General features: G+C 48.0%; 1 protein-coding gene across 1 annotated transcript in view; it reads left to right on the forward strand.

Moving 5' to 3' along the window:
- The window catches only part of DOCK1 (dedicator of cytokinesis 1), a 498451-nt gene that overhangs the window by 97663 nt on the left and 377481 nt on the right, over nucleotides 1-23307 (forward strand). Inside the window, 9 exon segments of the mRNA XM_055346339.1 lie at nucleotides 378-502; nucleotides 1514-1612; nucleotides 2586-2658; nucleotides 7793-7896; nucleotides 8268-8451; nucleotides 13096-13193; nucleotides 17514-17603; nucleotides 17912-18012; nucleotides 22270-22404. Of these exon segments, the coding sequence (XP_055202314.1) occupies nucleotides 378-502; nucleotides 1514-1612; nucleotides 2586-2658; nucleotides 7793-7896; nucleotides 8268-8451; nucleotides 13096-13193; nucleotides 17514-17603; nucleotides 17912-18012; nucleotides 22270-22404 (1009 nt within the window).

Here is a 23307-nt window from a genome sequence, read left to right on the forward strand (position 1 = left end):
CCAGCCCATGGTCCGCCGTGAGACAGTGATGTGAGTCACAATGAGACCATCCCCGTGAGAGGGGATGGTCACTGCAGATCCATCGACAGCATTCAAGTCACCATGGGCGTGGGCTACCCACTGGGGAGAAGACCGTGCACATAACTAAGGGCCTTGAAGTTTTTCCTCCTTGTCGTACTCTTAATGATGATAATGCTGAAAACTGCTTTTGTCATGTCTTTAAATGCTGCGACTGTTTCGTAGAAAATATTTCGTAATCATCTGTACCGTATTTGTAATCCTCTGCTCGGAGAGGTACCAGTTTAGACAGTGTTGGAGAGTTCCCCGTTACATTATGAGTAATGGATTGGTTTTAATGGTATAATTTTTTCCCCCAGGTGATGTTCGAAATGATATCTACGTAACATTAGTTCAAGGAGATTTCGATAAAGGAAGCAAAACGACAGCAAAGAACGTGGAGGTTACAGTGTCTGTTTACGATGAAGACGGGAAACGGCTGGAGGTATTTATGGTTGCAAAGCTTAATCTGTGGTGTTGAAACTTTATTTTCCAAGTGTGTCCTTGGCTCTGCTGCAGGATAGGAAAGCCTATAGCTGGGGCTGCGCGATCCTGTTTCTGAGGACCCCGTCTGTTTCCCGGCCCTGTCACGGGGCCTCCTTTGCCAGCATAGACCCAGGGCTCAGAGGTCTGATGGTCACACAAGAAGTTCAGACGTCGTTATTATCGCTGTCTATGAGATGGGGAAACTGAGGCCCAAGGAAGTCTTGTACAGGGTCAGAGAGCTAGTGGGAGGTGGAACTAGGGTTTGAATCTGGGCATCTAACCTCATGCTCTGCTGGGTGGTGGGGGTTACCAAGACCTCCCCCTGCATGGCCACAGCAGCCTGGCAGTGCTCGGGGATGGTGGCCAAGCCAAGAGCAGGTGTCCCTGGCAGCTACCACTCTGGACCATGGGTGACAGGCTGGGCTCCCCTGGGCCCACAAATCTGAGAGTGGTACCCTATGTGTGCACCTAGGCTCAGCTGTATGGGTGGCCCGTGTGCAGAGTCCTTGCCCCGCAGTGCTGCCCTCACCACTTGGGCTTTACCAGCATTGCTTCCGCTGGAGTCGAGCGGTCAGTGTTTATGGCTGGTGGAATGGGAAGGAGTCCCGCCACCCCCTCCTTAGCCTGTGGCTCTTTATTCGGGAACCTACTGAGTGGATCAGGCATTCTTCCTGCAGCTCTTAATGTTAAAGCTGTTCGGGGTGAGGGCACGAAGGATGGACAGTAGCATCCCTCTACTGATAACCATCAAGATGCTTAAATGTCTGCGAGCAAGATTGTACGCTGGCCGCGCTTTCTCCAGATGAATCCGTCCTTCCATTGCCGGGAGCATATTCCATTTGTGATGGGGTTTATTGGCATTCCTGTAGTGCTCTGCTTAGCTCATCTACTGGGGGCGGGAGGTGGGGAGATGGATGCAGTGTCAAGCTCTATGAGGTCTGATGCGAACCCTTTATGCCTTCTTTTAAAGCATGTGATTTTCCCGGGTGCTGGTGACGAAGCGATTTCAGAGTACAAGTCTGTGATTTACTACCAAGTAAAACAGCCACGTTGGTTTGAGACCGTTAAGGTATCATTTACATGGTCATTTTATCCCACAGGGTTGATTATGAAATGCTCATTTGTATCCCAAGGAAGTCCCCAGCTCCCACCCGACCGGGGGCTGCTCGCCAGCGGGCACCCTAGGCAGGCAGAGGAGCTCTCCCAACAAAGTCGTTCAAGGTTGCTAAGGAACCATGCCGGCATTCCGTGGAATACATTTACTCTCATCTCCTTTTGGACATAAAAATAGGACTTTCATGGAGACAAATGACAGAGTCCTTTAAAGATAGCTATTATCTTTCTCTTCTTGGGTCTGTTTTATGTGTGGCATGCTGTCTTTACACCAAATGGGAAAAAATAGAGGTGACAATATATGGAGGACATTGCTGGGGAGACAGGTCCCGGGCCGTGGTGTGACACTGCGATCCTGGTGCGTCACACGGATGTCACCCCGGCAGCCCATTGTGGCACACATACCCCAATCCCTGAGCCAGCAAGAGCTTGAATGTTGGAGAACCCAGCTTGGGGTTGGCCTTAGACTACAGATGTGAGATAAGAGAATTTGGGGCCATCTTAGCTTAAAGCATGTGTGTGTGGGGGTATCTTCTTTGACTGAACGTCACACCTGGAAAGCTTAGTTCCTGTTGCCAAGGGTAGGTCCCCGCGGCTGCGGCGGGACCATGGATGCTGCCGCCAAGGGCTAGCATGAAAATGGCAACTTGTGAAAATAGGCTCTTAAGAGAGAGGATGTGAAACGTCTACGAAAACTTCTGTGGGCTTGCCGAGTCGGTTTGACGTCCCTCGCAACATTTTTAAATTTGTCTTGTTTAAATTTTCCAAAAGCATTTCTGCCTTTGGGAAAGTCCTACAGGGGGTTAGGCCTACGTGTTTTCATCCCCGCAGGGAGGAAGGGTGTACAGTTGCAGAGTATCTCCAGTTAAACGAGCCGTTAATGTGAGTACTGGGTACCCGTGCTGAAACTTCTTCTTTTAACTGTGCAGGTGGCAATTCCCATTGAGGACGTCAACCGCAGTCACCTTCGATTTACCTTCCGCCATCGGTCGTCCCAGGATTGTGAGTAATCCCTTCATTTTGGCCCGTGTCATTTGCGAGGGAAAACTGGGGGAAAGCTCAGCAGGCTGCACTTGCCACTTGCTCTGGATTGTTCTCAGTTGTTCTGGATCGTTCTAGAACTCGGTTATCCTAACACAGTGCGGTCTTAGTCCTTTAGCTCATTCCTGCATTGACCTGTTTCCGGAAAATGTTATTGACTCTCATGGAGCTGATTACAGGAGATCTTCATTTTCTTCATGAATTTTTCCTGCTGCTGCTTCCTGTTCTTCCTTTCTGTTTCCTCTCTTCTGTGTGACTTGTAACGCTGTTCTGTCCATCTTAGAAAAGTCATTGAGACACGAGTAGGTTTCAGAAATTGGCCCTTACTGCCCTTTGTGTTGGAATGGAAAACCTCGAGATCCATTTTGTCTTGGTGGGCGGCCCCTGATGTCTGGCTTCAGGCCACGCTTCTCTCATAGGAGATCTTACTATAGTGCTGAGTGATGCTGAGAAGCTGGGAGGAAGGGACTGGGGTTCGAATCCCTCCCCAAGACACTGGAGTTTGTCTTGTCACACTTGTTATTGTCTATAAGGATGTAGCCCTGTGCTAGATGCTAAGACATCATGACAGGCAGCTATATCCTCGCCCTTGGTGGTCTGTATCCACTGGGCAGGGAGCTGAGATTTTGGGAAATAACGAGAAGATTGGCTGCATTGTGTGTGCTGTAGCTTTGAGGGAAGGGGTGGTCTGGGGGCCCATGTTTGTCACGGACAGCCCCATGGGGGTTGGGGCTGCTTGGGTGGGGATCCTCAGCCCTGGCTCTCTGTGTCTGCAATACTCTCTCTGAAGGATAACAGTCCCTAAGGGTCTTGACCAAGTAGTATGGAGGCTGCTGAACCTGTGGCATGATGCCTGGTGTAGGGCAGGGGCTCCTTAGAAGCCACTGCAGTGTGGTTACTTGTCCATCCTTCGTACTCTTTCTGCACAGGGGCCTGCCTACCTGGGCCCTTTCTCAGATGTGGCACCTGCAGTGGTAGGGGTGCCGGAGAGTGAGTACATGTGCAACGGCCTGATGCTGGGTGAATGTAGACTCCAGTGAGGAGGCAGGTGGACCCTGCTGGTCTTCAGAAGCGTTGGGGAGGCATGTTCATGCAGTTCATAGGGCTGGTGTGGAGAACGTGTATCAGCCCGAAGATGTGCACAGAGGGTGGGCTGAGGCCACTGAAGAGGTTGAACCAAAGGATCTAGATGGCCCAGGGGAGCGGCTGTGTGCAGGGGCATCATTCCACCTTCCCTCCTGTCCCACTGTTGAAGCATAGCAGGGATCTAGCTAACAACGGGTTGGGGTTCCAGGGCTAGGCAGCGTGGAAAGTGGTACCTGGCCGCTGCATGCTTGCCTGAGGACCAAAGCCAGCCCACCTGGTGGCAGGTGGGGGTCTACTAGGTGTGCATGGCACCCCTTGATGGCCAGAACTTTGGGGTTAGAGCATCTCATGTATTAGCTACCATTCACACGCTCTTACCGTGCTCCTGGCACAAGCAGTTTTACCATGCCATCTGCATGAGTGCTCATGACAGCCTCCTATGCCGTCACCATGGTCATCCCTCTGCACTTTACTGTGGAGGAGCCTGAGGCTCACAGACCCCACCTCAGTGGCCCAGAGTCACCCAGTTCGTCAGTGGGAGAGCTCTGGTTCCAGCCTAGTCTGCGTGCCCAAGTGTCCCACTCCCATGCCTTGCAGGCACGGTGAGGCCACCTCTGTCTACACCTGTCTGCTCTTAGTTTAGCACCTGTTGTCTACACCTCACAGAGAAGGTTCTCGGAACTTCAGTTTGAGTTGAGGTGTGAGGTCAGCCTGGGAGTATTGTGGAGAGGATGGAGCAGGTGTGTGTGGTTGGGGACACTCAGGGCAGGTCTGTCCTCTGTCGGGGCATGTGGGGAGCGTGGTGGAACGGTTGGGGTGTGAGTGGGCTGCAGCGGGGGAGGTGGGAGCACTGGAGGGGCAAGGACAGAGTTCTGGGGTCAACAGAGGACTGTCTGTCTCAAAGGCACGTTCCCCGTCTCCAGAGGGCTTCTTCTCTCTGGTTAATAAATTGCATTAATGCAGAGGGATATCTTCTATAGCATTTTAATTTTCAAAATCCTTGTTTTTCTAGTTAGTTTTAAGTACTCATCATAGACAAGATGCTGTCACCCGACACACCACCACACATTTGCATAATTAATGAGGCTCCGTGGCCGTGGCTTGTGTGGTCTTGGAACCATGTTGAGCATCAAGAGTGTGAGGCTGACGCAGTCCTGAGCTGTCTGCTGTGGGAGTGACAGCAGCCACTGAGACCTCCACAGCCTCCTGGAACGTGGACACGCAGGGTCAGAGATAGGACATGTCTCCTGTGCAGGCCCCCCACGTCCCCCAGGCCAGATGAGCTGCTTTTCCCCTGGAGGGAGGCGAGCATAGGGCCCAAATCCTGGGCTTTCTCAGGCTGGGATCCATCCCTCGGGGTGGGAAGTTTGGAGCTGATGTGACACACAGTCCACAATGTCATTGGCCATTCCAGATGCATCTGCTCCTATTTTACCCGGACTCGAGAATCTGTGCGGCTCCGGGTCCAGCCGGCCAGGGCCTGGGTTTCCCTTGGTCATAGGGGGCCTGGCTGGGTCTGGCAGCTCTTGTCTCCCATGCCCTGGGCATCCTGTAAACTTACTATCTGCTCACAGTGGCTGCTAATGAGCATGTAAAAAGTGAGTCTGTGGCCTTGATGTAAACGGTAGGATGTTAATAAAGGTGCTTGCTGTTGTGCTACTTAATAGTAGGATCAGGGGAAGCCGGGTGCTAACGGGGATGCTGATGTGTCCTCTTGAACCATGGCTGCTTTCACGAAGACACGTTTATGTGTTTTCCACATGAGCTCAAACCTAGAAGGATCTGTTCTTTGTCGCCTGAACATGGAGATAGTTTACGTTTTGTGAGGCCCTTTTGCAAAGTTATTTTTCCCCCCAATTCCTAGGATACATGTGTTTTTGCCTTCATCCTTCTCTTTATTTTGGTTGTTCAATCATTCCTTCATTTATCTAATGAGCTCTCATTTCTTGAGCACCTACTGTGTGCCAGGCACTGATGGACACCACGACTGCAGAGGTTAACGAGACACGTTACCTTGTGCAGTGGTGGTGACTCAGGGAAGATATTTTGAGCCCCTGACTCAAGGTGGGTGGATGTGCTCCTTTCTACATTGACCTCTGTCTTTTCATCTCTCTCTTTTTTAAAGATTTCATTTGAGAGAAAGAGAGAGCGCGAGCGAGTAAGCGAGCACAAGGAGGGGGAAGGGCAGAGGCAGAGGGAGAAGCAGACTCTGTGCTGAGCCGGGAGCCTGACATGGGGCTGGATCCCAGGACCCTGAGGTCATGACCTGAGCCGAAGTCAGAGACTCAAGTGACCGAGCCGCCCAGGCACTCCTCTGCCTTTTCATCTAAAAAGAGAATGTGGGATGTATAATTTTAAAGATTACAGCTCTGAAACTCGTTTCCATGCCGTACTCAGTTACATCTTGCGGAATCCATGCCGAATCTCCTTCGGTGGAGACTCCTTATCCGTCCCTCCTGCGCTGGCCCCTGCCCCGCTACGTCCCAGCCCCTTGGCCCTCTACCCTCCGACAGGCCAAGCCTGGGCCCACTTAGAGACTCTGCATTTGGCCATGACTGTCCCGGGAAGGTTTGCACACCGGCTCCCGTGTTGTCCGTCTTCTCAGAGACCGTGTCCGCCCATCCAGCCACTCATCCCTGTTCCCACCATTCCCCTCTCACACATCACTGGCAGCAAGTGAGAGAACTGGTTGGTTGGCATGTCCCCAACTAGGACAGATGTTTACGGAGTAGCTAATACACGGCAGGCACTGGGGAAATAGCGGTGACAAGCTTGCAGTGTCCCTTTCCTTCCAGAGGCCTGCAGATGAAACTTAACAAAAAGCAGCGGTTTTCTCTCTCTCTCTCACTCTCTCTCTCTCTCTCTCTCTCTCTCTCACACACACACACACACACACACACACACACACGAACCTGGCGGGGATAAGGACTGTCGTCTTGGTTTCCTCCGGCCACCCTAACAGAATAGTCCAGGGGGCTTGAAACAACAGAAATGTGTTTCCTCACAGGTCTGGGGGCCTGAGTCTCAGAGTACCAGGGCGACAGCACCCTGGGGTCTGGTGGGGATGTTCTAGGTTGTGAACTCACACAACGAGGAGAGCTCTGCTGTCTCTTTCTTTGTTTTTGAAGGGCACTGGTTCCGTAGGCTCAGCGCTCCCCTCTTATGACCTCACTAACCTTAAGCCCCTTCCTACAGGCTTCATGTCCACTGTGGTCACATGGGGGCAGGATTTGGGGCTCCAGCACTAGACTGCTGGGGGGCACCATTCAGTCCATAGCACTTAGGAAGAAAAACGCATCAGGGCATCAGGGGAAGTAGGGAGAGAGTGTGACCAGGTTATAAATACTGTGTTAGATGGGCTGGTCACCAAGGAGCAGGTGATCCGTCAGCCGAGACTTTGGGTGAGGGAGGGAATGAGTCTCACATGCAGGTATCCAGGGAGGAGCGTTCTTGACAGAACGAAATTTCACATCCATGTGTTCACTCCACCTGGATTTATATTTGTGGATGCCACGAGGTAGGAATCTGTTTTTTCATACTGAGAGCCAGTTTTCTTAGGGAATCATCTGTCCCAACTGGCCTGTCCTTCGTCGTGTGTTTCCAGACCCTGTGGCTCCCTCTGCTCTGCGTGTCCCATTGTTAAGCTGCACTGTGGTCTTTGTGGTCATTTCCAGTCACTGCTGGTTTCTAGGGTTGCAGCCTATCCCCCGCCCGGGCTCTCCTTCAGCATCATCCTGCTGCTCTTGACCGTGGGAATCTGTTGTCGTGTTCATGACAAAACTCTTCCATGAGATTCTGATTGGAATTCCTTGGAATTTGCAGATCATTTGGAGCACCAGTGGTCCCTTTGGGAGGAGTCTTTCTTCTGGTGAACACTGTCCATTTTTCCATTTCCTTTTATTTCCTTTGATTCAATGTGGTTTTGTCATGTTTTCACAAAGGTAGCCTTTGTAGCTTTTTATGTGCTATTGCCATGACGGCAGTTAAAGATGATTGATTTCTCTTGCAGCCAAGGATAAGTCTGAGAAAATATTTGCACTAGCCTTTGTAAAGCTGATGAGATACGATGGGACCACGCTGAGGGACGGGGAGCATGATCTCATCGTCTATAAGGTACACACCGCTTGCTTGGAGCAATATTGCTGGTATGGACTGCTTCGCTCCTCTCTGGGCTTCCTGGCCTCAGCTGACTGTTGCCCGTCTTTGAGAGAAAGCATCTCTTTAGCTGCAGTCGGTTATGCAAATGCACGTTTCAGATGACCAGCCTTTTTGCTGATCTGATGAGAGAGGATAGTGTGCAATAAATGTTAACCTGAGTGAATCTACACGACTAAGGGAAATCGTTAAAATAAACAGTTTAGCAAATGATAAAGAGCAAACATCATGATGGCTAAAAGGATAAAGGATAGCAAGGGAGAGAGGAAAGCATCAGGCGGCGTTGATTTTGTGACTTGCTTTCGACGTGTGTGTCATCAAACCCACAGGCAGAGGCCAAGAAGCTGGAGGACGCCGCCACGTACTTGAGCCTGCCCTCCACCAAGGCAGAGTTAGAGGAAAAGGCGCACTCGGCCACGGGCAGGAGCATGCAGAGTCTTGGGAGCTGCACCATCAGCAAAGACTCTTTCCAGATCTCCACGCTCGTGTGCTCCACCAAGCTGACTCAGAATGGTGAGTGTGGGGACGGAGCCTTGTTCACCTGTGGCTTTCCTTCTTCAGCCCCGTCCTTTCCACGCTCCCTGTCAAGGAGTGGAAGTCCTGCAGGTGGTGGAGTGGGTGCTGGCCCCTGTGGGTGTCCACGGACCAGAAGGGGGCCTGGCATCCACTGTACTTTAAAATTCGCTGCAATCGAGTCCCACATCGGGCTCCCTGCAAGGAGCCTGCTTCTCCCTCTGCCTGTGTCTCTGCCTCTCTCACTCTCTGTATCTCTCATGAATAAATAAGTAAAAAACAAAACAAAACAAAAAAACCACTACAATTTTGGTCTAATGATTAAACTTAAAGCGAGGTAAACCAGTGGGATTGATGTAAAAGAAAGGTTTTTGGCCACAGGAAGGTGGCATGGTATAAGGGAAGACACAGGGGATTTGGAGCCAGACCGAGGACCTGCTATTGAGCCCTTGGAAATGTAACCCTGGAAGTGACCTTGAACCGAGGCCCTGTGAAACTGTCTGAACCTCATTTCCCTCATCTCTGCACACATGTAGGTGTAATGTGTGCCTCAGAGGGCTCCGTGAGGATGTGAGTGTTAGGCAAACTGTATGATCTGAGGCGCCCACTCTGTGTACGTCTTCCCATCTCCCAGCTCTTCACTGACATAATTACCACTTATCTTTACTTTTAAAGGTCGATTTTAATGCTATTTCTGGTTCCCCTGGCCGTGAGATAAGGCACCTGGCTGATGGAATCACACCGAAGCTCAGTGTCAGGTGGTGCCTGCCCGGCCTGTGCTCGGCCAGCCAGGCTGCCTTGACTTGTTAGCACTGCTTGCAGACTCCCCAGCAACGTGACTGTGTGGCCAGGGGCACTTCTCATTCACAGCACACTGTCTGGACGCAACAGAGGCTCCTCTGCACACTTCCTACATTTAAAAATTGCATCCCCCAAATGTGACCATATCACAGCTGTGCAGAGTGACTTACTTTATGCTCTCTCGAAACTCAGCTTGAAAATCCAATTTTTTTCCTCTTAGCCACCCAATATGGATTTCGATTATTAATGTTTGTTGGTATCTTGAATTGTGTCCCTGGGGATTGTCCGTAAATCTTGGTGGTAGTCTTGGATTTGCCCGAGGAACGGTCATTGTTTGCACTGTAACAGGATAAATGCAGCACAGAGTAACCTCATCATCGGGAAGCCATGGCTTTGGAGTGGAGAGCAGGCCTGGTGCTCGGTGCGCAGGGCCTGTTCACGTTTTCCGTGCCTGCCTTCTCCCCTCTGCTGTACAAACTGTGCGTCCTCACTGCTTGTCTTGTGAGTCAGCTGTGTGGAGGAACGTGTCTCTCAAACGCATGAAGACCATTTGGACACATCTCTCTGATGCTACTTTCATCATTGTTTGCCCGAAGCATTATGAGTTACCCTTAGCTGGTGGTGTGCAGTAATCTCCATAAACAGACTCGAACCCTTCTCTCAGCATCGGGTTCTGTGCAAGCACGGAGAGGGCTGCAGAATGCCCAGGGAGCACGTGGTCAGCAAGGCCGGTGCTGGTTTGGAACTGTATTATGGAAAAAAGGGGGACTCCACAGGTCAAACGTTATTCTCTGGATATGGCTCTGCTAGTTCGCTAGCCTGACAGCTACGCGATCCAGGGCCTCACTAAACCCAGGGTAATGGCATCCTCTCTGGTGAGTCGCTGCCCCGTATATGTGGCGCTTCAGCTTTTCATTATGTGCCAAGACAAATGAGAGCGGCTGTGTATTGCCATTGTCTCTACAGGCAATACACAGGATGGGTAGGAAGCCACCCATCTTATGCATCGGTCATGCTCCAGAAGTATGTTTGGAAGTTGTTATTTGGGGCTTGAACATATCTTCCCATCAAAACAATGTTCCAAAGAGCAGTTAGGTTGGGAGGCCCACCCACAGAAGTCTCAAGCCACATATTGCTGGAGAAGGGGACAGTGAACCAGAAATCTCTCCGGGGTGTGATGTCGACCCTCCTCGCACATCCCGGCTCCTTGGCTGTCACCAGTGACAGGGTGGTTTCCTCCCTGGAGCCGAGGGAGCGAGCGCCTGGCTCTTGGCAGCAGCTGTTGCTGGGCAACAAGGAGATTCCGGGGTGATCCTGCTCATCGAGAGCGAAGGGGACATCTTTTGGCTTTCATGGCACACCAGCCAATGATTCCTCTTTTCGGGATGGTGGTGTGGCAGGTGGTACACAAGATGGAGCTGCCCCGCTTGGCATCTGAGCACTGAGTCCCAGATTCTCATTCCGGGAGTCATTTTTTCTGTGACCGTGATTTGTTCCATGGGAGTTCCATCACTTAGGGGAAAAGCGGTGGCTGAATTATTCATCGAGGTTTGTATTAAACATCTCTGTTCTCAGCACTACTGGATGCTTTCGGGGATAAAAAGAGAAGCATAGGATGGGATTCCTCTTCTCAATTAGCTTCCTATGTAATTAGAAGTCACGAAACACAAGATGACCATGGGCCAAACTATGGGTGGCTTTGGGGGAACAAGGGCTGGGACGAGGAGGTGCGCCGGGCTGACCTGGATACTGGGGCCACCGCTCACCTCTGTTTTCTTAAAATGTGCTCCCCCTCCTCAGAGGCCTTCTTCCACTGTTCATTTGCCAGTTGTTCCTTTTCTCAGATTTACAGTACAGAGGTCAGCCTCTGCCTCCCTCCTACCTAAGGCACCACTAAACTTTGCATGAATGGAATCCAGATTATTATCTACTTTCCATGAAAGGAAACTCTTCTGACATGGAAATCTCCCTTAACCCTGGGACCAAGAGCATGTCCAGCCAGGATGTGGCCTTTGTCATCACTTCACCATCTTTTAGAAAGGACGATGACTCGTTACCTTTCATTTAGAAATGAGAACACGTTAACTTTCACCATGGGTGGCTAAAATCTTCACATCCTGATCCTCTTGTTGACCGACCGGTGTTGTCTGTCTTCATGCTGGGCCTCTTGCTGAGCATGTTCGCTACACGACACCTTTTAATTCTGGCACCAGTCCTGCAATTTGGCAACATCGTACCCCGTCGTTCAGATAGGTAAACTGAGGTAAGGTTGCAAGCCCAAGGTCAGGGAGTGGCGGCGTTGCCTGGCGGGCGTTTGAATTCTGCTTACACATGGCACGGTGCTTCAAGTTTTGTCCTCTCTTCATGTCCACGGGTCCCCTTGTCAGCTGTACTTGGGGGTGAGGGCAAATAAATGAAAATGAACGTTGGGTGCTCATCATGTGAATAATGCCTTTTGTGTGGTTCAGTCCTCAAATAAGTATTTTGTGTTCCCGGAAATCCTACCTATTGCCAAAATTGTGTGTTTCTTCTCAGTATTAATCAGGGTTTTTTTGTTTTGCTTTGTATTAATGGAGACACTCTGTGTAGCTAAAGTTTGTTCCCATTGAGTGTAAAAGGTAAATTGGATACACTTGCTAATTGTGTTATTTTCTTTACATAATGGGATATTAATATAAGTTCAAGGGAAGATTGTGTGGGCACATGTTCTTTCCTAGAGATGCTTTGGCTTCTGTCTTTATGCCTTAAGAACGTCTTGCTGCCTTAAACAAAATCATTTCTGGACATTGTCTTTCACATTTAGTCTATAAAAATCCATCTATTCAGCCCATGTTTTTTCTATTGGAAAACAAACAACAAAAATTCAACCATCAGAAACAAACAGCCATGGAAGGCCAGGCCAGGGTAAGGGCAGCAGTTGCCCTGCAGTTCAGGCTTCCTGTCACCTTACAGTTTCTGTACCTGAATGCATATTTCTTATTGTATGTTACTTAATTAAAAGAAAAAAAAAAGCCATGTTCTCAAGTAGGAAAAATCCACTTGGTAGAGGATTTCAGGGCAGGACTTTATGCGTGAGCAGCCTTCTTCCAGACTCTCTGCTGGGCTGAGTTTACCTTCTTGCAGATTGGAAAGGCCAGCCCTTTTTTCTTAAGCTCCCCAATGCATTTTTGTTTTTTATTTTTATTTTTTTTTGAAAGACTTTATTTATCTATTCATGAGAGACACACAGAGAGAGGCAGAGACAGAGGGAGAAGCCGGCTCCTCACAGAGAACCTGACTTGGGACTTGATCCCCGGACCCAGGATCATGCCCTGAGCCAAAGGCAGGTGCTTAACCACTGAGCCACCCCACCCAGGCATCCCACCCCAGTGCATTTAAAAAAAAAAAGATTTATTTATTTATTTGCGAGAGAGGGAGCGAGAGAGAATCATTGTGAGCACTCGTGAGTGGGAGGAGGAGCAGAGGGGGTGAGAGAGAGCATCTCAAGCAGACTCCCCACTGAGCGAGGAGGCTGAGCTGGGGCTTGATCCTCGCACCCCGAGATCCTGATCTGAGCCGAAATCAAGAGTCAGCGCTACCCAACCGCCTGAGTCATCCAGGTGCCCCCCCAGATGCATTTTTAAGCATCACTGTAGAAATAATTTCACGGGAAATGCAGTTTCAAATCATGAATTCAGCCATATTGGGTGTCAAGTATCTTCTAGAATGTTATGAAGTCTTAAGTTAGCAAATGTTTCCAAATAGGGCTGATTTTTTTCTGTTTCAAAATTGTGTCGAGACCCTCCCCTGATAGGTGACTAAGGGAGCTGAAGCTCTTTGCTAAAACTTGTTCTGTGTTTTCAGTGGACCTGCTGGGGCTCTTGAAGTGGCGTTCCAACACCAGCTTGCTGCAGCAGAACTTGAGACAGCTGATGAAGGTGGATGGTGGCGAAGTGGTGAAGGTAACACAGACCAGGGGTTGCTTGTTAGGTTTTTCTTCCACGTGTTAACAGATCTGGGCACTCCCTCCATGGTAGCATGGGGTTCTGGTTATAATCCTCCAATGGATGTTGACCTACACCTGTAAGTGGACAGACTCTGGCTTGGATTCCAGTTGGAGGGGCTGACTGGCTTCACAGTGAAGGAAATGGGCTCTGGGATCAACCCAGTCTTGGGTTCTGGCTCCTCTTCTAGTGGGTCCTCAGTGTGGGACGGAGGAGGGTGAGATCACCTCATCCAAGCTTACTTTCTCTTGCTGTATAATGGAGATAGCAGTAATACCTGCTCATAGGGTCGTTTGGAGGTTAATGAGACACGTAGCCTGGATCTGGCACATGGCGGGTGCTCAGGCAGTGTTCAGTTCTCTTGTTACCATCTTATCAGCATCGTTACCCATCCCCAGTATCAGCCCAGGCTCATGATTCACCCAGAACTTCTGCAGTTGACCTGGAGAGATGGGTGGTGTGTCAGGAAGGTCACAGCCTTGAGAGTCTTGTCTTGGCCATTTCTTTCCCCCATGTGATCTTGGACACATAGCCTCACACAGAGCAGGCTCTGCAGAAATGTCAGGTACCCCCTTGATTCCTTATCTGCCTGATAGGATAGTCAGACTGGGGTGATCTGCGATCCCTTGGAGCACTCCAGTTCTGTAATTCTTCATTAGGGAAATGTTGCTTCTCATATTAGACCGTTCTTGTCTCTCATTGGCTCCAAGGGCTTTTCCTTTTATTTATTTAGTTTTTAAGATTTACTTATTTATTTGAGAGAGAGAGAGAGAGATGCAGGAGCAGGAGGGGCAGAAGGAGAGGGGGAGAGAATATCAAGCCGATTATTCACTGAGTCGGGAACTCGATCCCAAGACCCTGAGATCCTGACCTGAGCTGAAACCAAGAGCCTCAACCGACTGGGCCACCCGTTGTGCCCTTTGTCTTTCATGTAAGGAAACCTGTTTCCAAATTTAGCATGTCCCATTTGGCCTGCAGACGATAAGCTGGTCCCCACTGGTGGTGTTCTGTGAACGAGGTGTCTACAGCCTGGTCTGTCTGTCCCTGGCTCAGTCCTTTGCTCTCCATGAGAGATGCTTGCAGAAGGAGACTGCCTTATCTCTGTAAAAATTAATTACTTAAAATGGCCTTAATTAAGCAGCAATGTGGTTAACTTCAGTATAAATTAATTTGGTTGCGCCACTTTCTGAAATTCATTGTATAACCATTCAAACATATCCTTGCTAATCTTCTAATTTTAATCATCTTTTGAGGTTCTTGTCTGCTACCTCTGGCTCGGACAATGTTAATTGCATTTTAAACTTCCCTGGGTTCTGGAACTTCCCTGATTCGGATGGAAACTGATGAATAAGTTAATGTAACTTCAGAAGATACACAGTTAATGAGAGTTTTGTCCTTTTTCATTTTTAAATCCCTGTATCACATCAGGAATTAGCTTTATTTCTGTTGGCCTGTTGTTACACGAAAGGAGAGGACCCAGAGCCATCTTGTCTTCTGGTTGTCCTTCACTCCCCTTACCTCATCTGTTACCAGATCCTGTTGTTCAGCCCTGGAAATGTTTTTCACCAACCTGCCTCCTTCCAGTGCACTCGTACCCCAGGTCTGGATGGCTGGTCTGTCCATCACTGGCGCATCTTGTGTACCCAGTAGGTCTAGAAAGGAGAAGGGACTTGCCTAAGGCCACACGGCTGCTACTGGGAGCCAGTGCTGGAGGGACTCTTAGCCTGCACGGGGCTCCTTTTACTCTGTTTGAGGGTGCTCAAGACTGAGCTTATTCCATTCATTCAAACCCCCTCCCCTGTATATATTCTTGACTGATAGTAGAGAGATGACATTGATTGGTGATGAACAGTATTTGCTTAATTAGTAAAAGATACAGTTGCCCATTTTGATGGAAAATAAAAATGGTGATTTGGGACCTCCATTGGCTAGTCTTCAAGAGCAGGTGGGTGTCAGAAGAAACGCGTTTATGGCTCTGTGTGAGGGGCCTCCTTCAGGATGTGGTGTCCCTGTGTCCCTGAGGCTTGACAGCCAGGTCGGGGAGGCTCCAGCTCTCTGCTGCCATGTTTTTTTTTTTTTTTTTTTAAATTTTTATTTATTTATTTATGATAGTCTCACACACACACACACACAGAGAGAGAGAGAGAGAGAGAGAGAGAGAGAGAGAGAGAGAGAGGCAGAGACACAGGCAGAGGGAGAAACAGGCTCCATGCACCGGGAGCCCGACGTGGGATTCGATCCTGGGTCTCCAGGATCATGCCCTGGGCCAAAGGCAGGCGCTAAACCGCTGCGCCACCCAGGGATCCCTGCCGCCATGTTTCTGTGCTCCTGATGATGTCGTTGGTCTGGCTGGGATGGGTAGACCTACTGCAGGGGCTCTGTGTGAAGCGAAATGAGCCAGGGGTTGGCACTTGGTGAGTCCATTGGTAGTAACATTGGGCAATTAGCAGATGGCGTAAAGTTTTGACCTTTGCAAAGATGTTACAAACTGAACATGATGGGAAATAATACAAAAGTGATGAGCTGGTATGGGCCCCAATGATTGAGGGCTTGGTAAAGGCCTTGATGTTCAGACCAGAGCACCTGCTGGATGAGGTGGTTTCATTTCCCTGCTGCTTGTATGTGATGATGACACTTCCTGGCATAAAGTAGGTGGCGGGGGTGGGTGGCACAGATGAGGGTTTGGGGAGCCTGGCTGGCCCAGTCCGAGGAGCCTGCGACTTCATAAAATGCACTCTTAATTCGCACAGGTCCATGGTGGTAGTATATTCTAGAGTTGTGCAACCATCTTCACTGTCTGATTCCAGAACATTTCCGTCACAAGAAAAAATAACCCTGTAACCTGTCAGCAGTTACTCCCTACTGTCCCTGTGACCATAATTTACTTTCTGTTTCTATGGATTTGACTATTTTTGGTTATTTTATATCAATCAAATTATACAATATATAGCCTTTTGTGACTGCCTTCTTCCAGTTAGTATAGTGCTTGGATTTCAGAGCATGACGTGGCATGTATCAGAACTTCATTCCTTTCTATGGCAGAATAATAAATATTCCAATGTATGGATACGCCAGTTTGTTCTTCTGTGGACATTTGGGTCCCACAAAATGTTTCCCACATTTTGATGTTTATGTGTAAAGCTGCCATGAATATTTGTGTACGAGGTTTTGTGTGGACATAGGTTTTCCATTCATTTGGCTACATGCCTTCGCATGATTGCTCACGGGGCAAATGTATATTTAACCCTTTGGGGAATTGTCACAGTGTTTTCCGACACCATTGCACTGTTTTACATTTTCACTGGTGACACGAAAGGGCTCTGGTCCCCCCCCATCCTTGCCCACACCTTCTGTGCTGCTTGCATCTTGACGATAGCTGCTCTGTGGGTGTGAAGTGCTACCTCACTGTGGTTTCGATTTGCAGATCTCTAATGACTAATAATTTATGTATATACTTTATTCTCTTTTGGGGCCATTGTTCTGTCACGGGGAATTCGGTGTATTCTTGAACTCCTCCACCAACGGGGAACTCATTCCCTCCAAGATAGTCTTTCTTGGTCTTACGCTTCTTTCAGGGGAAGGTGGAGGTGAAAAATTTGGAAGCTGGTTTCTGGGTGTGACATACCTTTGGAGTCTCCTAATTTTTTCTTTCCTTAATTAATTCCTGATGGTTTGTCATTCTGTACTCTCATATATTTATTTGGTGAGTTATCATAGGCTATACAGGGAATTTCTAAATTACTCTTGAATGCCATGTGCTTCCTGGTGTCCTGCTGGGTGCCCCAGTTTCAGAGTCCCACACCTCCTCCATCTATGGGCATCTGGGTCTGTGGAAGGTCCTTTATTATCCTCAGCTGGAGGTTTGTCCCTGTGTGGCTTCTGTCCCCTCCTGAGCTCAGGTCCTAGACTCAGCATCCTGGAGGAGACAAGGCCAGTCTTCCTAGAGCTGCTATTGAGCTGTTTGTCACCAGACTGGTGAAGACCAGAGAAAGGGTTGGAGGAGTCTTATGGGGAGGGGACCATAGGGCATGTCCCTGTTACAAGTCCTCCTCTGCTCAGCTCAGGGTGCCATGTCTTTGGTTCTGAGTTCACTCATCTCAGTTTTCATCCTGTGTGTCTAATGGCTGGGAACGGTCTCTAAAGCACACAGCTTCATTGGTGACATTTGGGAAATGTGGGTGCCTGGAGTATGGCCACACCCCAGGTGTGATAGTTATTCTAGGTTGGGGGACAGCGAGGTGAGTTTACTTTGTCCGCTGACATTTGGTGTGTCTGCAGTTCCTCCAGGACACCTTGGATGCCCTCTTCAACATCATGATGGAGAACTCCGAGAGCGAGACGTTTGATACACTGGTGTTTGATGCTCTGGTAAGAGGCCTCTACTTTTTTTCTGCTCAGATGTTGAGGTGCTTTTCATGATGCAGCCTTTGAAGCCAGGGGAGGGGATCCCTCCCAGTCACCTTGGAAGTGTTTTCCGTGGTAAATCCAGTCCAGGTGGCTGGATTGTGATGCACAGTTGCTTTCAGTGGGACAACTGTAGTGAGGCCAATGTCATTTATGGGGTAAGAAGGGGTAAGATCTGAAAATGTTCTCGATCACGGACTCCCACCGCAGTGCAGATGATTCAGAGGAGGCTTGCAGTGTTTTACTAATGAAAATATTGATTAATTGAACAGGTGTTTATCATTGGACTAATTGCTGACAGGAAATTTCAGCATTTTAATCCTGTTCTGGAAACCTACATTAAGAAACATTTCAGTGCAACATTAGCCTACACGTAAGTTCATTTCTGTTGTTTTAAAACCAATACTTCATTTTCTGTGTTTGTTATTAAGTGCCTTTTTCTTTTCTTTTTTAAGATTTTATTTATTTATTCATGAGAGACACAGAGAGAGAGGCAGAGACACAGGCAGAGGGAGAGGCAGGTTCCCTGTAGGTAGCCCAACGTGGACTCAATCCCAGGACTCCGGGATCATGCCCTAAGTCAAAGGCAGATGCTCAATCGCTGAGCCACTCAGGCATCCCGAAGTGCCTTTTTCATATACTTTTGTCTCTGGTTGTATATTTGCCCCCCCACCCCCACCCCAGTCCCCCAACTCTGAATTTACTGGGATAATTTTTATTATTGTTTCCCTGTTAACAGATCTGGAAACCTTGCTGAAAGGCAGTATGTGATAGATTATCCTAACACTCTGAAATAAATTCTTGTCCTCCTCTATACCTTCCATTTGTCTTTGAAGTTTTCAGTTTTTGTTCCATGAAACTGATGTAGGCCTCACTGCAGCTTCCCAACCAGCTTTTGGCAAATGAGTAAATGGATATGTTCCTGATTTGAGATTATTGGTTGTTTAGTGTGAATAAAATTCAGTTCTGTACTTCTCAGTGTATCTTACTGCTCTTTAAAGAGGTCCTTCCTTTTTGTTCTAGACGCTTCCGCTGCAACTCACTTGGATTCTAACTGCCCACCCAGGTGTTCTTGACCTGTGCCCGTAGCCCCATTCCTGTCCCCAGGTGTCTATTAGCAGCCAGAGCAAGTGTGGGATTTTTGGGACTGACAGGTGGCTCGCCTGTTGTTGACCAGCACAGTCTAGGAACCAGCTTCCCCTACAGCTCTGTCACTTAAAAGTTTAAATTTCTTAACCTCTCTCGGCCTCAGCCTTCTTATCAGTAAGATGGGCATGATCTTAGGGTTTGTTGAGAATTTTCCTTATTAAAAAAAAAAAATCGTTCTTAAAGATTTTATTTATTTGCGAGAGAGTGAGTGAGAGCATGAGTCGGGGAAATAGCAGAGGGAGAAGGAAAAGCAGACTCCCTGCTGAGCAGAGAGCCCAGTGCTGGGCTCAATCCCAGGACCCTGGGATCATGACCTGAACCAAAGGCAGACGCTTCACTGACTGAGCCAGCCAAGCCTCCCCTTTCTTGAGAATTTTAATGAGTTATTACATGTTAAGTGTTTGGAGTAAATCTTGGCACTTAGAAAGCACGAAGCAATTGTTAGGTTTCATTATTATTAGAACGATTAGGATGAGTTCCCTTGTGCCTCTCTCACAGTGGGATTTATTGGCGTTTATTCCAACTTTGAGCTGTGAGAGTTGCAATGAAAAAAGATTTATTTATTTATTTTTATTTTTTGAAAAAAGATTTAAATAATTTCCTTAAGAAATCCTCCCTTAGAATCACTGGAAATGGTGTGTCTTGACCATATTCAAGGCAGAATCTGTTTCCTTGCCTGTATGCAGCCACGAGGCTCAGGGTCAGAGGTCTGATGATGCCTGCTATGTGCCTGACATCTGTCATCCTGTCCTGGGGCTCTTTCCATGCCTGCCTCTGGTGCATGTCTATCGCAAGGCGGTGGGTAGAGCCCCAAGTGCGAAGAGAGCTTTGTGCTTGCTAATAAATATTTGTTTAAAAAGATTTGTTCTTTTAGTGGAGACGTCCAGTTTGCACTTGGGACAGGTCCTTTGAGACCCCGGGGAGGGCGGACCACATGGTACCCTCTTGCTTTGGAAACCAAGCGGGGTTTCCTGGAGTGGCCTGTGAGCTGCTCCTAATGCTGCGCAATCGCCATCCGAGTCATGTTCACATTTCTGCGTCTTTGTTGAAATGTGGCCAAACAGCTCTTCTCAGATTATCTCTTGTATTTGAATTTCAGAAAATCAGCACAGTAAGTAGGCTTGCCCTGCTGTTTTCCAGACCTTCGGTTGGCACTGCTCTTTCTATGCCTTTGTCACACGGGGCGAAGGGAAGGTTGGGGACTCTTTGGCAAGTTCCTTAACGGAAGAAACAAAAAAGTGCTGTTGTATCTTTCAGATAGGATGAGACTGGGTTGAGAATCCGTATCCTCCCGTTCAGCCACTGTAATCTGCAGAAAAGGAAATTTGTTTTGGAAAATAACTATTTTTACCATGTTTTGATAAAGTCTCCAGCCCCGAGCGGTTCGTGGGTGTGTGAGTCTGATAGTTAAGTCATGGCGTGCCAAAGGAGGTAACTGTGCCTAATTGCAGCACGAGCCTAATCGTGGAAGGTCCTCTGCGCTGATGGAGTGCTCACGGTGGTCTCTGGGCTGGGGGATGCTCCTCACGGAGGGCCTCCCAGCTACTGCCCCGTAGAAGCCTCGGCAGGCATGGACCTAGGCTCGACTCTCTCCCAGGTAGTTTACCTCTTTCCTCTGATGCTGTTGAGATCATCAGCCTTTCTTCACAGAGGACTCTAGGAGAAGAACTAAAAGATGCCTGGGCCGCAGCCGCGACCTCCCGGTTCTGTTCTCTGGCTCCCTGCATGGGTGGCCCAGGTGCTGGAGCCCCAGTGGAGGGACCAGCACCCAGCCAGGCGAGAAGGGAGGGAGGCATTAGCTTCGGGGACCCTTCTTTCAGAAGACCAAGCCGGGATGGGCTCCTTTCTGTCCACAGAGCTCGTTTTCCTAGAGCTGGTTTAGGGCTTGCCTCCACTTAAGTGATGCTCCATTCTGTCTGTTCCTCTCAGTTAGTGCCAGGGGGAGGCTCGATCTTTCTGCCATTACAGATGGTCTGGCTCATACAGATCTGGGTCTTTGGACTTCCTCATTAATTTCCTGGGCCTGGGTCATTGTCTTTGCAGATCATTCCTTCTGAATTCTATTATCTGTCTCTCTCTCTATCATCTGTTTATGTATTTTTGATTAATCTGTTGGGAAAATACCTAAGATGTGTTCTATGGAGTATATATTTCTTGGGATATCCATGGGTTTAATAAGAAATTGTGTCTGCTCAGTAAGTATGAGAAAATAAGTTAAATCAGGTGAAACAGCTTTTATGGGAGGGCTTCGGATGTTCTGTGCCTTGAGAACCACCAGAAGACCTGTGTGGTGAGCTCTGCCCTTCCCAACAGGGGAGCCAGGGGAGCCTCAGGGGAGAGGGCCCTTCTGGCCGGGCTTCTTCCCAACCATCTTGCAGGGAGGCTCTTCTGGAAGTGTCAGATTTCTTTGCTAGGGTTCTGCAACGTGATGAGTCTTAGAAATGATTTCATGTCCCCTTGGTCACCCAGAAAGCTTATCGTTGTGATTTATCAGGACAGTGGTTATGCTCAGGACTGTTGTGGGGTCATCCCTAATGCCAGTTACAGTAGCTCTTAACAGGTATCTTAACAGTAGTCTCAACTAACAGTCTGGTGTATACGGGCTCACGACTTAGCTGGAAATGCTGGCATTGCCCCACCAGGTTATTTTTATGAGCATAATGAATATTTAAAAAGCCACAGTGAGTTCTTATTGATGCCATGAAAAGTTGGGGATCAGAGAAGTTTGCTTAAAGGGGTAATCTTGTTGGTTGTTGTCATATAGACTGCACATAGGGGGCTAGTTTTTGGAGAATGATAGTGCAGCCCAGTACTCTAAAACCAGAAACTGTATTATAGTTCATTTAGCTGTTCTTATATGATTTAGAAGCATTGCTTGAGGGTCAGCCTTAAAAATAATAGACAACGATTATTAGTTTATGGGCCAGTAGTAGTAGAAAATGTAGAAGTTTTGGCAGAATTAAAAGTCATTTATTGTCATCACTGCCTTTGTCATTGGAAAATAATACATGCTTGATGTAAAAAAAAAAAAACCCATCACAAAACGGGTATGGCTATGAAGAGAATCTCTTCAATTTTATGTTGCTGTTTATCTATCTAAGCCTGGGCTTCTTCACTTGTAAATTAGGGATAATATACCTGCTCTTATACCCAATTATTATTGTTATATTCTAAAGTAATAATTGCTGTGTTGTTGTGAAGGTTAAATTAGATTTAAATGTAACTTAAATTACATTTAAATGCTTAGAAAAGCAACTAAAACTTAGAAAAACACTTTTTCTCTGTTCAGATCTCGCTCCTCTGAGTGTTACCTCATGGCTCCCTTTTAATCCGTTTCCAATATGTTTTATAAATATTCATCTACTGACAAGTGTGAAGCAAAATAACAATAATCCACTTGTGTATTTCTGCCCCAGTGAAGAACTTGAGATACCGTAATCTTCTGAACATATTAATTAATTTGTGATCCCATTGTGAATAGGAAGCTGACCAAAGTTTTAAGGAACTACGTGGACAATGCCGAGAAGCCGGGAATAAACGAGCAGCTGTACAAAGCTATGAAGGCTTTGGAGTATATCTTCAAATTCATCGTGCGCTCCAGGATCCTGTTCAACCAGTAAGTGTTGCCCATGCCGGGCCTCTGAGAGGATCTTAGGACATCTTTTCCTTCCTTCCTTTTCGTTCTCTCTTCCCCTCCCTCCTTCCCTTCCTCTCTTCTTTTTCCTCCCTTGCCTTGCTTTCCAGAGTGGCAGAACAGTAATAGATAGCTGTTCCATGTTGGGGTTGCCCGCTTGTAGTGTCACTACTCCCAGTGCCGTGAAACGTAAGCACAGGTTTGAGTAGCAAGCCCTGTTCCTGAGCCTGAAATGTGTGCATGTGAGTGAAACACTGACCACTGGAGGTATTCCATATCACCAGAGGTAGTGCAGGGTGTATACCGAGGGCTCTGAAGTTCGTTTCAGTATATCTTCCTCCAGAGAAAAGCCTTGGAAATGCAAACAGTTAAAGCAAGCAGCAGCAACAAGAAGCCAAAACCAAGTTAAATTGCCTCACTGGGGAAGCCTGGGGGGCTTCCTCTCTTTCCTTCCTTCAACCAGAATAATATTTTGTTTCTAGAGAGACGGTCTCTTGTGTAGAATTGCCAGGTGAATGGACACTTAGTTGATTAGCTCAGTGACTTCTTTTTCATCCTATCTGGATGAATTTAGGAATTGTTTTTGAACCTGAAAGTGGCTTGGGGTGTTGATAACTTTGTTATTTTATAGAGAACATTAATATGTTTCGAGGTATCTGATTAAGAGCTGTGCTAAAACCAGAGCTTCCTGTTGGCCCACAATATGTAATTGTATGAATGAAGAGATGTGGAAATGGGAGAGATTGAGTGTTGAGCGTTGAAGTGGACTCTGCTTTTTTTCTGTGGGAGGACAGCTAGCTGCATTGGGTGACCTACTGTGAGTGATGCTGGTGCACGTGGATTATTCAAGGTTGATGTTCTTGTCGTGAGGTCTACACACAGAGA

Source organism: Nyctereutes procyonoides, unplaced genomic scaffold (assembly GCF_905146905.1).
Source record: "Nyctereutes procyonoides isolate TBG_1078 unplaced genomic scaffold, NYPRO_anot_genome, whole genome shotgun sequence".
Classification (NCBI taxonomy): Eukaryota; Metazoa; Chordata; class Mammalia; order Carnivora; family Canidae; genus Nyctereutes; species Nyctereutes procyonoides.